The sequence below is a fragment of the Cherax quadricarinatus genome, chromosome 30 (genome assembly GCF_038502225.1).
Source record: "Cherax quadricarinatus isolate ZL_2023a chromosome 30, ASM3850222v1, whole genome shotgun sequence".
Taxonomy (NCBI): domain Eukaryota; kingdom Metazoa; phylum Arthropoda; class Malacostraca; order Decapoda; family Parastacidae; genus Cherax; species Cherax quadricarinatus.
The window spans coordinates 28,123,066-28,139,124 of NC_091321.1; the positions used below are offsets into that span (position 1 = coordinate 28,123,066).

Below are 16,059 nucleotides of genomic sequence, written 5' to 3' on the forward strand. Positions count from 1 at the left end.
TAAACAGATAACTATAAAGCACAAATGAGTATTACAAAGACAGGTCATATGGTTGCATGCATTGCTATACATTCAGTCGAATGGAGTATTCTGTTAGGTAGTGTATTTAAAAAAATAACAAAGTTAGATTGGGTCCTAGGTTTAACATTTGTGTGATATAATTGTGAGTAACATTTAGGATATACAATTTATAAGGTTCAGTTATTCAGTATTTATTTGGTTTTGAGTGAGTAAGTGATCTTTGAGAAGAGACTTGAATTTATAAACAGGTAGTGTTTCTTTTATATTTACAGGTAATGAATTCCAGATTTTAGGGCCTTTTATGTACATTGAGTTTTTGCATAGCGTGAGATGGACACGAGGAACATCAAAGAGTGATCTGTGCCTTGTGTTATGGTCATGTGTTCTGTTGAGGTTGGCAAGGAGATGTTTAAGGGGAGGGTTAATATCAGAGTTAAGTGTTCTATGTATGTAATAGGTGCAGTAATAAGTATGGATGTTTTGTATGGTGAGTAGGTTGAGTGTTTTGAATATTGGTGGAGTGTGCTGCCTGTAGTGAGAATTTGTTATCATTCTAACTGCAGCCTTTTGTTGGGTAATTAGTGGTCTGAGATGGTTAATTGTTGTTGAGCCCCATGCACAAATTCCATAGGTGAGATAGGGTTAAATAAGAGAGTGATAAAGGGCCAGGAGGGCTGACTGTGGAACATAATACCGTATCTTCGATAGTATGCCTACAGTCTTGGAAATTTTCTTAGAAATTTGTTGTATATGTGTATGAAATTTGAGTCTATTATCAAGGTGGATTCCTAAGAATTTTCCCTCTGTTAGCTTTGTGATAGGTGATCCGTTTATCATTATGTTAAGAGGGACATCTGTAGCTCTGTTACCAAACTGAATGAAGTAGGTTTTGTCAATGTTTAGTGTAAGTTTGTTAGTCCTCATCCAGGTAGATATTTTCTGTAATTCGGTGTTTACAGTATTGGCTAGCGTGACTGGGCTCGGGTGAGAGAAGACGTATGTAGTGTCATCTGCAAAAAGTGTGGGTTTGAGTAATTGCGAAGCATTTGGTAGGTTATTTATGTATAGGAGAAAGAGAAGAGGGCCAAGGACACTTCCCTGTGGGACACCAACTGTAATTGGTTGAGCGGAAGAGCTTGCTCCATTTGCGTACACATATTGGCTTCTGTTGCTGAGGTATGACTTGAGGTAGTTGAGGGAGTGCCCTCTAATACCATAGTGTGACAATTTTACGTGGAGCAAGTCATGGTCAACTGTATCAAAAGCTTTACGTAAGTCAATGAAGATCCCCAGTGGGACCTCTTTTTTCTCTATTGCAGTGTATATATGTTCTAGCATGTGTATAATAGCATCATTAGTATTTTTATTAGGCCTGAATCCAAATTGGCAGGGGTTGAGAATGTTTTGGGAGATGAGGTAGGAGTAGATTCGTTTATGAATTAATTTTTCGAAGATTTTTGAGAGAGGGTGTAAATTGGATATTGGCCTATAGTTATTCAACTCTGTTTGGTCTCCTCCTTTATGGATCGGGGTGACAGTATCATCAGCAAAAAGTAACTGTGTCACTTCCCATTTTGTACAGTATTTAATTCCCCATAATTTAATCCCACCCCCCTCTTCCGAACACCCTAGCATTTACTTCTTTTACAACCCCATCTATAAATATATTAAACAACCATGGTGACATTACACATCCCTGTCTAAGACCTACTTTTACCAGGAAGTAGTCTCCCTCTCTTCTACACACCCTAACCTGAGCCTCACTATCCTCACAAAAACTCTTTACAGCATTTAGTAACTTACCACCTATTCCATATACTTGCAACATCTGCCACATTGCTCCCCTATCCACTCTATCATATGCCTTTTCTAAATCCATAAATGCAATAAAAACTTCCCTACCGTTATCTAAATACTGTTCACATATATGCTTCAATGTAAACATTTGATCTACACATCCCCTACCCACTCTGAAACCTCTTTGCTCATCCGCAATCCTACATTCTGTCTTACCTCTAGTTCTTTCAATAATAACCCTACCGTACACTTTTCCTGGTATACTCAATAAACTTATTCCTCTATAATTTTTACAATCTCTTCTGTCCCTCTTCCCTTTATATAAAGGGACTATACATGCTCTCTGCCAATCCCTAGGTACCTTCCCCTCTTTCATACATTTATTAAACAAAAGTACCAACCACTCCAACACTATATCCCCCCCTGCTTTTAACATTTCTGTCATGATCCCGTCAGTTCCAGCTGCTTTACCCGCTTTCATTCTATGTAATGCCTCACGTACCTCCCCCACACTTACATTCTGCTCTTCTTCTCTCCTAAAAGATGGTATACCTCCCTGGCCAGTGCATGAAATTACCGCCTCCCTTTGTTCCTCAACATTTAAAAGTTCCTCAAAATATTCTCATCATCTACCTAATACCTTCCTCTCCCCATCTACTAACTCCCCTACTCTGTTTTTAACTGACAAATCCATACGTTCCCTAGGCTTTCTTAACTTGTTTAACTCCCTCCAAAATTTTTTCTTATTTTCATTAAAATTTCTTGACAGTGCCTCTCCCACTCTATCATCTGCTCTCCTTTTGCACTCTCTCACCACTCTCTTCACCTTTCTTTTACTCTCCATATACTCTGCTCTTCTTATAACATTTCTGCTTTGTAAAAACCTCTCATAAACTAACTTTTTCTCTTTTATCACACCCTTTACTTCATCATTCCACCTATCACTCTTTCCTCCTGCCCCCACCCTCCTATAACCACAAACTTCTGCCCCACATTCTAATACTGCATTTTTAAAACTCATCCAACCCTCTTCAACCCCCCCACTACTCATCTTTGCACTAGCCCACCTTTCTGCCAATAGTCGCTTATATCTCACCCGAACTTCCTCCTCCCTTAGTTTATACACTTTCACTTCCCTCCTACTTGTTGTCTCCACCTTCCTCTTGTCCCATCTACCTCTTACTCTAACTGTAGCTACAACTAAATAATGATCCGATATATCAGTTGCCCCTCTATAAACATGTATATCCTGGAACCTACCCATTAACCTTTTATCTACCAATACATAATCTAATAAACTACTTTCATTATGTGCTACATCATACCTTGTATATTTATTTATCCTCTTTTTCATAAAATATGTATTACTTATTACCAAATCTCTTTCTACACAGCTCAATTAAAGGGTCCCCATTTACATTTACCCCTGGCACCCCAAATTTACCTACTACTCCCTCCACAACATTTTTACCCACTTTAGCATTGAAATCCCCAACCACAAGTACTCTCACACTTGGTTCAAAACTCCCCACGCATTCACTCAACATATCCCAAAATCTCTCTCTCTCCTCTACACTTCTCTCTTCTCCAGGTGCATATACACTTACTGTAACCCACTTTTCACATCCAACCTTTATTTTACTCCACATAATCCTTGAATTAATGCATTTATAGTCCCTCTTTTCCTGCCATATCTTATCCTTCAACATTATTGCTACTCCTTCTTTAGCTCTAACTCTATTTGAAACCCCTGACCTAATCCCATTTATTCCTCTCCACTGAAACTCTCCCACCCCCTTTAGCTTTGTGTCACTTAAAGCCGGGACATCCAGCTTCTTCTCATTCATAACATCCACAATCATCTCTTTCTTATCATTTGCACAACATCCACACACATTCAGACTTCCCACTTTGACAATTTTCTTCTTATTCTTTTTAGTAATTATTACAGGAAAAGGGGTTAGTAGCCCTTCGTTTCCGGCATTTCAGTTGACTTTTACAACATACATGGCTTATGGAGGAAAGATTCTTATTCCACTTCCCCATGGATATAAAAGGAAAGTAACAAGACACACAAATAACCCACACATAAAAGAGAGAAGCTTACGACGACGTTTCGGTCCGGCTTGGACCATTGACAAAGTCACACTAACAAGAGGTGGAGCAGGACGGCTATATATAGGCAGGAAGAGGTGGTGGTAGTAGTAGTAGTACAAGAATTGTATATAATACCGACAAGATGAAACCGAAACGTCGTCGTAAGCTTCTCTCTTTTATGTGCGGGTTATTTGTGTATTGTTCCAGTCACGGTATTGTGCCTTTTTTGTTATTTAAAGTAACAAGACCAAGAACTATTAAGATTAAATCAAAGAAAACTCAGATAAGTGTGTATAAATAAACGTGTACATGTATGTGTAGTGTGACCTAAGTGTAAGTAGAAGTAGCAAGACATACCTGTAATCTTGCATACTATTTATGAGACAGACAAAGAAATGGAAATGTATCACCTGTAAATCAACTTGTATTAAACAGTGGTCTAACAGTGAAATGATTTATAGGAGGATGTAGAGTGTTGCAGTCACTGAACTCACTGGATATAATCAGTAGTGTAACAGTGGAATGGTTTACAAGATGTGAGAGTGAGTGCTGCAGTCACTCGATACTTTAAAACACTTTATGATAGACTAAATATTCCAAAAACAGAAGACTATGAGCATTGCTCTGCTTTTGTAGCTACATACAGGTAATTACCAAGATAGACTGAGACCTTAACCCTTTCAGGGTTTCTGACGTACTAGTGTGGCTTACGCAACAGGGTTTTTGATGTACTAGTACGCCTAAATTCTAGCGCCCTCAAATCTAGTGAGAGAAAGCTGGTAGCCTACATATGAAAGAATGGTCTATGTGGTCAGTGTGCGCAGTATAAAAAAAATCCTGCAGCACAGTGTGTAATGAGAGAAAAAAGCTTTGACGGTGTTTTTGGATTAAAACAGCGAATTTGCACTGTATTTTCGTATGGTATTTATGCTTTTATTCTAGTTTTCCTGGTCTCATTTTATAGAATGGAAGACATTATTACAGAAATTTAGATTGAGCTCAAAGTAGCAGAAATGTTCGATTTTTACCAAAGTTCAAAAGTAAACAAATTGTGCCAAGCGTCCAATACACGTCAACTGGTGAGTCTAATATTCTTTCACAAGTGCGCTGATATTATTTATACCATTTCTACACTAATGCAGTAGTCTGCATAACAGTAAATCTTCTATTTTTTGTAAGAATAAAAATTCAAAGTGGAAAGCAAAAGAAATATAAGAGGGGCCTGGGGATGTGACTAATGAACAGAGAACTTGTTATTTTAGTGCCAGGAATGTCTTTCTTGTTTATTATGGACCCTATTTGGAAATTGGCATCTTCTGAAATTTGTGTGAAATTGGCAAAATTGCCAATTTCTAACCACTTTCTTGGATAGTTGAAATCGGTAAATGGGTGGTTTCTTGTACTCATTCGATAGAAAAAAATGGAGTTCTAGTGACATAGTTATGATTTTTGTCGACTAGTACACTGGAATTGGCCGAAAATAGGGCTCAAAGCGGGCAAAATCGCCAATGCGCAAACATCGTCGAGACCGCTAATTTTGCAAGAGCATAATTCCGTAAGTTTTCCATCAAATTTCATACTTTTGGTGTCATTATGATCGGTAAAAGATTCTCTGTTTTCATAAGATAAAAAAAGTTTTTTTTTTTTTTGTTTTTTTTTTTTAAATTTTGGCGACCCTGAGAACAAGTCTGGGAGAGGGCCTGACGACCCTGAAAGGGTTAAGGGTTGCCATAGCCTGAGCAGGTCTGGTGGCAAGTCATGGCACATTGCCCTAGAATTTTTTATTCTGTACCATTGTTTATTTTTAATATTACAGTAGAGGTTTTGATATTGTACAATTTGAAAAAAATGACCTTTTCTGAAAATGCTTTGGCCCCATTTAACATATAAAAATTTTCTCTGTTCTCTGTACAGTATTATTGAATGGCTTCATATGCTAATATTTGTAAATTGATCTCATTAGGTTTGAATTTCTATCACTGAACTGGCTCTATCCAATCGAAGCCACAAAGGATCTATAATATTTAAAATTTGCATTTCTTCATGAACGTCATGTCAGGTATCACTGTTGCATATAAATGATCTGTGTATTATACATACATTTTTATTTTAGAAAGTTGCTAACATACTGGATGAACAATACAAGTGAAATACATCAAGTGTCTTGCACTATACACAATGATCAATTAACAGCTTTATAATGCCTAGTTTATTTCACATTTTAAACAGTAATATAAGTAGATATGGTGAAAGTGTTGAACAATGATGAAAGTTTTTTCTTTCTTTTTGAGTCACCCTGCCTTAGTGGGAAACGTCCGACGTGTTAAAACAAAAATATTCAATTTAAACAAATTTCTGTTTCAGTGCAGATATAAAATGTATAATAGGCTGAAATCTATCAACAGTTTACCTAAATATTTGTAATTTGCATTTTTGTTAATATGATTCAGGAGTCCTGGATACTGACAAGTTCATTGAGGGGGATGCACTGTTTAGTGAAGTGATACAGTGTTTTAGTTAAGTGGTACTGTGTTTTAGTTAAGTGATACAGTGTTTAGTGAGGTGATACATTGTTAAATTAAGTGACACAGTGTTTATACAGAATGTGTCACTGTGATAACCTTGCAGGTGATGGAGGAAGCAGCACAACATCTGCTGGGTCGTCATAATTATACCAGTCTGTACAAGAAAGATGCCACTAAGGCATTGAAGTGTCTATATCGGAATGTGTATTCTGTTGCAATTTCTCCCTCATGCTGTGATCTTCGAGCCAAAGATAACAGCAGACCTTTGTGTGATCCGGTTGAATATATAAGAATACATACACAGACTGGAAGTGAGAATGATATTGACAATGAGTCAGAATTTGAAACCAAAGAAAGTTGCAGACAGAAATGCGGTAAACTGGTTGAGAGAAGAAAACGTGCTACTGGTGATATAAGATCTTGTGCAGTAGCAGCAGCAACAAAGAGACATAACTGTAAGAAAGCTGTGAGCAGTGATGGTTATGACATGTGTCTTATAAACATCAAGGGTCAGGACTTCCTGATGGAAGAGTTGCGGAAAATCATCGCAATGTTGTTTCATGTTGGAGAAGGAAAGGCAAGTGCAGACAGTATGCTGCACTTACTGGATGTGAAAAACAATAGGTGAGTGTTGTAGAGACCTAAGAAACATACGGAGCCTATATACTTACATTATTTCTGTTAATTTAGAAATATATTTCTATTTCTTCTTTCAATAAACTGGCTGTATCCCACTGAAGTAGGGAGGCCCAAAAAGAAAAACAAAAGTTTCTCTTTTTAATTTTCATAATCTATACAGGAGAAGGGGTTACTAGCTTTTTCCTAGAAATCTTCTTTCTTTTAACAAACCGGCCGTATCCCACCGAGGCAGGGTGGCCCAAAAAGAAACACGAAAGTTTCTCTTTTTAAATTTAGTAATTTATGCAGGAGAAGGGGTTACTAGCCCCTTGCTCCCGGCATGGCTTACGGAGGGAGAATTCTGTTCCACTTCCCCATGGAGATAACAGGAAATAACCAAGAACAAGAACTAGTAAGAAAATAGAAGAAAACACAGCGGGGTGTGTATATACTTGCTTGTACATGTATGTGTAGTGTGACCTAAGTGTAAGTAGAAGTAGCAAGACGTACCTGAAATCTTGCATGTGTATGAGACAGAAAAAAAAAAAAGACACCAGCAATCCTACCATCGTGTAAAACAATTACAGGCTTCCGTTTTACACTCACTTGGCAGGACGGTAGTACCTCCCTGGGCAGTTGCTGTCTACCAACCTACTACCTACCTTCCTAGAAATATATTTATATAAAGATAATTACGTAAGAAAGTAGGTTGGTAGACAGCAACCGCCCAGGGAGGTACTACCATCCTGCCAAGTGAGTGTAAAACGGAAGCCTGTAATTGTTTTACATGATGATAGGATTGCTGGTGTCTTTTTTTTTCTGTCTCATACACATGCAAGATTTCAGGTACGTCTTGCTACTTCTACTTACACTTAGGTCACACTACACATACATGTACAAGCATTTATATACACACCTCTCTGGGTTTTCTTCTATTTTCTTTCTAGTTCTTGTTCTTGTTTATTTCCTGTTATCTCCATGGGGAAAGGGAACAGAATTCCTCCTCCGTAAGACATGTGTGTTGTAAGAGGTTACTAAAATGCCGGGAGCAAGGGGCTAGTAACCTCTTCTCCTGTGTATATTACTAAATGTAAAAGGAAAAACTTTCGTTTCTTCTTTTGGGCCACCCCACCTCAGTGGGATGCGGCCGGTGTGTTGAAATAAAGAAAGAATTACCTAAGAACTCCGTGGGGAAGTGGAACAGAATTTTTCCTCCATAAGCAATGCATATTGTAAGAGGCAACTTTTTTTTAGGTCACCTTGCCTTGGTGGTATATGTCTGGTTTGTTGAAAAAAAAAATTACTTAAGAAAAACTATATGAATGGACGACAATAATATAATTAGAGCATGTATAATGGTGAATTTCATAGACTTTCATGCAATAGTATGTTTTGTGAAATGTGGGAGAAAGGAAATTGATATTGTGTGGTGAAAATATTCAGCAGGTTCCTAGTGCGGTGGAGGGTGAAGGAAGTGTTACTTACTCCAGCCCTTGCAGATGTACTTTAATACTTCTCCTAACTTTGTACAATTTCACACTATTACTTCTACTATATTACTACCACTACACAGTTATTGATTTGCAGTTTTTAAATATTCTGCATTAATAATTTTTTAACAAAACATTGTATTAAACTGAGGTAGGGCTGGCAATACACACACAATGAATCATTGTCACCATCACACATTCTTTACTTAAGTTTTTTGGGTCACCCTGCCTCGGTGGGAGACAGCCATCATGTAAAAAAAAAAAAATGTATATATATAATTTATTGTAAAATTCTTGAGGTCTGCATTTAGTTTTGCAAGGTCAGTCAAGTTTAAGGAAATATAATTGTGTTTTGACTTTATTTTGAGACTAGGTTCACATTGAACTTACATTGCCATACACTGCATGCATACCTATTGTTTAATATGGCTTCACATTTTGTAGGATATCACAACACTCCATGGCCAGTGAAGTGCCATTAAACCTTTATCAGACAATCTTTGAAGACCAAAAATGGCACTGGGACACCAAAGCCTTAAGATTGGTCATATCTCAACTTCAAGCATTTTGGTGCCAGCAGTCTGTTCGGTAAGACATACAGTATGTTTGTTATAATTGCGTGTATAGTGTTAAACATGTCTTATATTAGGCTCAATTGTTTGCTATCTTTCTTTCATCACTTTATGAATGGGGTAATAATGAACGCATGCTTTGAAAATGCACATTAAATGAAGGGTTGCCATGATTAGCTTGAAACTAAAGTAGCAGTGTTGTGATGGTAGTTTTCTACATCTTCCTGACAAAGAAGTGTGACCTGATTATCTCGTTGGGGCAGAAGATGGCACTCCTAAGGAGACTTGACCATTTCACTGTCTTTCATATACAGTAGATCCACTTTATTGACAGCACTGTCGCTCCGTTAGATCTACATTTTAAGCATGGCACCCTCAGATATGCTTTGAATGGTAAATTTTGGCCTAGACATGAGAGAATGGGTTTTGTGCTGTGAGTGTGCACAGTATAAAAACACTATTTCTTTATGCAGTTCATGATGGGAAAAGGAGACCTTTTACCTTGTGTTTGGTTTAAAATGGCAACTTAAGGGTGTTTTCTAGGTAGTTTTTTGGTTTTATTGGCTGTTTCTTGGTATCAGTTAATAGAATGGAAAAAATACTAGAGAAATGGAGATGATTTCAGTTGGTTTCAAACCGAAAGTGTAGCTTGAAGTAGGCCTCGAAGTGCCAGAAATACAACCTCTCCTCACTTAGCGATGTACTCATTTACCGACGACTCGGACTTACGACAGGCTCTCTGACCAGTATGCATACCTAAATAATGTACATTAGAGTTGATTTTCTCTATTCTGTTTATTACAATATACAGTAAACTACTGTATAAACATTTAAAAATATACCAGAAATGTTATAAATGGTGCAAAGGTGATATTAAAACAATATCAAAGATGGTTGACACAAACCCACTGCCATTATAGTATTCTCTTCACTTAACGATGAATTCATTTAGTAATGTGGTCTTAGGAACGGAACTCGGTCATTAAGTGAGGAGAGGCTGTATTACTTAGATATTTGGCAATGGTCTCAAGGAAGGGTAGGGCCTTCCTTTCCTCCCTCCCCCAGTCTCTTTTACGGGTTTTTCCTAGATCTTTTTCATTTATTGGGACAGCATAAGTTATGACCAATCATTTTTTGATGTACAGTATTTTATTATCTGAGAAATAGGGTAAAGCTTTTATTTTTTGTGTTATAATGAATTCAAAATGTAGGGAAAATGTTACATAGGAGAGGCTAGTGGTTGCGATTAATGAACAGTGGAAAGGTTGCTTTAGTGGCTACAATGCTTACAGTGTTTCTTTTGGACTGTTTTTAAATTGGAATTTGTTGAATTTTGTGTAAAATTAGCCAAATTACCTAATTCTGTGCATGTTATAGGATAGTTCTGTTAGCTGAATGGGCTGTTTCTTGTACTTATTCAATAAAACAGAAGGCATACTAATGGCTAAGCTAAGAATCGGATCAAATTGAGCAATGGAAGTTCTTAAAACAGGACTCAAATGGGGCAAAATTGCCAATGCAATAATTTTGCTCAGATTGCCAACTTTGTGCTTGCGTAATTCTTAAACTTTCCTTCATATTTTGCATTTTTTGGTGTCATTGCCTTAGAAAAAGATTCTTTACCATTTCAGAAGATTTTTTTTTTCTGTTTTGAAAAAAATGTAAGGTTGATCAGAAGGTGATACAAGGTTTCAGTACTACTTTTCAAAGAATAAGCAACAGTTGTGTGAATAAACCTGTCAGGTTCTCTAGAGCATAGAGGGGCCAGCCTATGTGTAAGGCTATCATCATCCTTGATGGAACTGATGGGTATGGTTATTGCACAGAAGTAGGAAGGTAGAAGAGGCACAATATAGAAGTCGTGTTTTCCAGGAATAATGTGATTGTTTCTGAGTGACTACAAGGGTAAGGGACATTGGCCTCCCATACTTGCTCATTGGGCAAAAATGTAGCAGTGAGGACGTTAGTGTACTCTCGAATCTGAACCAGGATGCCCTCTCTTGAGCATCTTTACCAGCAGCTGAAAGAAGAGCTTAGGGTTGCTAAGCTGGAGATATGGCGATTAACGGAGGAGAACAAGAGGATTCGTAGTAATCCTCCTGTTGTGAGTCCCCAGGTTAAGAGGGGAACTTGGTCAGTGGCCGGGCAACATGGAACAAAGCTGAGGTTAAAGAAGACTGTTGGAGAGGCAGAAACAACGAGGTACCAGAAGACTACTGTGGAAACTTCCAACCCATTTTCGGTGCTACCTGACGAATGTGGGTGTTCTACTAGGAATGTCACAACGAGCACCAAGGAAGCATTGGCAGACATGAGTGAGACATCCCTAGAAACCCCAACGAAGACCATCGAGAACGTCTTGACAAATTCCACAAGTGAAGGTGTAGTGCTACCTGACGAATGTGAGTCGACTACTGGGAACATCATGACAGACAACGCCAAGGAAGGTAAAAACATTGTTGTTGTTGTTGTTGGGGATAGCAAGATTAGGTACATGGATAGGGCATTCTGCTTGAAGGATAGGAGTAGGAGGCAGAAAGTGTGTTTTCCTGGGGCTGGGATGAAGGATATTGTTAGCCGTCTGGATGACATTGAGAGGTAATGGGAGCAATCCTATTATCTGTCTCAGTGCTGGAGGCAACGATGTTGGCAGACGTAGGAGTGAGGACCTGATTAGCAGGTATAGGTCAGCAATAGAGATAATTAGGAGGAAGGGTGGGAACTCTGCCATATGTGGTATTTTGCCAAGGAGAGGAGTTGGAAATGAATGGTTGTCCAGGGCAATTGGTGTCAATTGCTGGCTGGACAAATACTGTAAGGAAAATGCAGTAACATTCATTGACAACTGGGACCTCTCCTATGACAGAAATGACATGTATGCCAGGGATGGGGTTCATTTATCTAGGTTTGGGGTGGGAGCACTGGCCATTGCAGTGGAGGGAGCTGTTAGGTCTTTATACTAGGAATAGTTAGTGGTATGGGTTTTGGCAGGAAAACAGTGAAGTCCCAGTGTAGTAATATGAGTACTAGGAGAACTAGTAATAGGCAAAATGAGGTGGATATTGGAAATCCAGTGGCACTAGGTGACAAGGACAGTAATAGGTTTAGTGGAATAACAGAAAGGAGCAGGAAGGGTAAAGATAAGGGAGGGTCCTTAAATATATATTACACAATATCACTGGCAAGACAGTGATGGAGTGAATGAAGGTGAAAGTTTTTCTTTTTTGGGCCACCCTGCCTTGGTGGGAATCAGCCAGTGTGATAATAAAGTAATAAAAATAAATAGTCGTAGTGCTAGGAATGAGATGGACGAGTTGAGATTAGTTGCTAGTGCAGGTAACATTATGTATTTGCCTTAACTGAGACGTGGTTCAATACGAAAAATCGGGACATGCCTGCAGAATGTCACATACAGGGTTTTAAATTGTTCCAAGTAGACAGAAGTATCGGGAAGGGGGGTGGGGTGGCACTGTATGTCCGAGATCGCTTGAACTGTTGCATAAAAACGGATATTAAGTCTGAAGTAACACATACAGAGTCTGTTTGGATAGAATTTTCAGAGGGACTTGAAAAATTGATTTTAGGTGTGATATACCATCCTCCAAACTTAGATAGGGACCAAGGGAGACTTCTATGGGAGGAAATTGTTAAGGCCACAAGGCACGATAACGTAGTAATTCTAGGAGACTTTAACTTTAGTTATATTGATTGGAATTTCTTGACTGGGAATTTAGAATCAAACGACTTCTTAGAAGTAGTTCAGGATTGTTTTTTGAAGCAGTTTGTGACAGAGCCTACAAGGGGAAATAACCTGCCTGACTTGGTTTTGGCAAACAATGAAACTCTTGTTAATAATTTACAAATTACGTACAGAGGAACTCGGCACAAGCAATCACAAATCAATTACCTTTAGCATTGAATGGAAGTATGATAGTAAGGATAATTCAGTACTTGTCCCAGATTTTCGCTTAGCAGATTACAATGGGCTTAGAGAACACTTATCTGTGGACTGGAGTAATGAAGAGAGCTATCAGTATGACGGCTTTCTTAACGCACTACATGCTGCCTAAAGGACATTTATCCCATATAAGGAAATTAGATCGAATAGAAATGACCCCAGATGGATGAATAATAGGCTCAGATATCTTTTAGGACAGAAAAAAGGAATTTATAGGAGCATTAAAAGAGGTGAGGGTCATCTTATGAATCAGTATATTGACATTAAAAGGGATGTTAAAAAGGGGATAAGAAAAGCTAAACGGGACTATGAAATTAAAGTTGCTAGGGATTCGAAAACTAACCCAAAAAGTTTTTTCCAGCTTTATAGAACAAAAGTTAGAGATAAGATAGGTCCCCTTAAAAATAACTCTGGGCATCTCACTGACAAGGAGAATGAAATGTGCTCTATTCTTAATAATTATTTTCTCTCAGTTTTCGCTCAGGAAGACACTAACAATATCCCAGTAATTAATTTTTATAGTGGGCCTGATGATGATAAATTATGCAATGTCACAGTCACTTCCGAAATGGTTATCAAACAGATAGACTGGTTAAAGCAAAATAAATCCCCGGGCCCTGATGAACTTTTTTCAAGGGTTCTTAAAGAGTGTAAAATGGAACTTTGTGAACCATTGACTAATATTTTTAATATTTCTCTTCAAACAGGTGTAGTGTCTGATATGTGGAAGATGGCTAATGTAATTCCTATTTTTAAAGCAGGGGACAAGTTTTTACCGTCAAATTACCGCCCAATAAGCCTAACCTCAATTGTAGGCAAATTACTAGAGTCAGTTATAGTTGACAATATAAGAAGCCATCTCGATAAGCACAGCTTGATTAATGATACTCAGCATGGATTCACGAGGGGTCGTTCCTGCCTAACTAATTGATTAACCTTCTTCAGTAAAGCGTTTGAGGTCGTTGATCATGATAAAGAATTCGATATTGTTTATTTAGATTTTAGTAAGGCTTTTGATAGAGTACCACACCAGAGACTAATAGAGAAAGTGGCAGCTCATGGCATTGGGGGAAAAGTGTTGTCATGGATCGAGTCATGGCTCACCAATAGGAAGCAGAGAGTATGCTTAAATGAGGTTAAATCCGAATGGGGATCCGTAACAAGTGGCATTCCACAGGGATCAGTCTTGGGCCCATTGTTGTTTATAATATATATCAATGACCTTGATGAGGGAAATACTAGTGATATGAGCAAATTTGCCGATGACACAAAGATAGGTAGGATAATTGATTTAAACTTAGATGTCACGGAACTTCAGGAGGATTTAGATGTTACAAAAAATGCGATATCTAATAAGCATAGAGATCTTCAGTGAATTCTAGAAAGGACTGCCCTTCTAGCATCCAGCCTGTTACTGGGTTTTTGTAACAAGTAGTCAGTATCCTGGTCCAATTATCCATTAGAATTCAGCAAGATTCAGTAGTGCTTCAGGATTACAACTGGTAGGCTACTAACTAAAGAAATTAAAATTTAATAAGTTTATTAACAATTAAGTTGTCTAGGCATATATTATCAAAGTAAATTATAGTAATCAGTTGAATATAATACGTATAGGACACAAGTTCCTACACTTCTCTCGTGTACAGTAGTATAGTGCTGAAGGCACATATCACATCTTAATGGCTTTTAAGTACCGTCTGGTACATTGTTAGTATTTAATAACATAGTACAAATATATACAAGTAAGTTTGTGTGTATGTGTGTAAGTGCTTTATGTAGTTCGCTATGTCTCAAGACTCGACTAGACTTAACCAGTGACTGACTAAAATTCCTCACATAAACTAACTTCTTGACCAACCTGGCAATCAGAACAGCTTGCTTGAACAATAAAACGACTGATAAGCTGAACAACAATATAACAAGCAACAGCGACTCAGAATTAGGAACAAGGAGATAATATAACGACACTAAGTAGGGACCATCTGCAGATCCACCACAAAAGTCACAAAACTCCCATACTACAGAATCTAAGTTCACCATTAGAAAAATCCCGACTGTGACAGTACACAGATACCAATACAAATTAGGTCAGAAGCTACAGCTCAGGACCTGAATTTCTCAGAGTGTCTATGCGACACAACCTCAGTACAACGTCGAAAATCACTAAGTCTAGGCTATGTTCTGTGAACAGAGTTACACAGAACCAACAACAATAAAGCGACAGAGACGTTCTTTCAACAAGGGCCCACAAGGTAGAGCTGGTGTGGGACCTCTTGTTAGAAGCAACGTCCAACCGACAATAGCTAGCACAGGCCAGCTAGACTACTCCAGGCGAGGTGTGATCACCCCCCCCCCGATCACGTGACTCTCCGTGGACTGTTGCTGCCCAGCAACACAGAGAAGCCGGCAGCATAACGAGCGGAGAGAAAACACAGTAGTTAGACAAGGCTGTCAGCTACTTAACACTCGAACTATGAGCACCGAATATATATATAAATGTTACATCCTACCTAATAATATAACTAAGTCAAATAATAATATAAAGCAATATATTTACGATTTAGCTAATATCACAAATGTAAGCAATATAAAATTATATGAACAGGTAATATACATTATATGCATTGTGACCCATTCAGGGGTCGCAATATTAGACAAACTCAATTCCTGGTCAGAAAAGTGGTAGATGCAGTTCACTGTAGATAAATGCAAGGTTCTGAAGCTTGGGAGTGTCCATAACCCTAGTACAGTGGACCCCCGCATACCGTTGGCATCACATAACGTTTAATCCGCATACCGCTCGCTTTTATCGCAAAAATTTTGCCTCGCATACCGCTCAAAAACCCGCTCACCGCTGTTCGTCCGAGACGCGTCCAATGTGCGCCCTTAGCCAGCCTCACATGTGCCGCCGGTGGCATTGTTTACCAGCCAGCCTCCGCGGTAACATCCAAGCATACAATCGGAACATTTCGTATTATTAC

The 16,059-nt window shown here is 38.4% G+C and overlaps 1 protein-coding gene across 5 annotated transcripts in view; it reads left to right on the forward strand.

Moving 5' to 3' along the window:
* The window catches only part of LOC128692478 (uncharacterized), a 97,242-nt gene that overhangs the window by 40,977 nt on the left and 40,206 nt on the right, over positions 1-16,059 (forward strand). For all 5 annotated transcript variants that reach the window (XM_070090042.1, XM_070090040.1, XM_070090039.1 and 2 more), the window contains 2 exons: positions 6,544-7,064; positions 8,993-9,136. In XM_070090042.1, the coding sequence (XP_069946143.1) occupies positions 6,544-7,064; positions 8,993-9,136 (665 nt within the window). The remainder of the gene's footprint in view (positions 1-6,543; positions 7,065-8,992; positions 9,137-16,059) is intronic.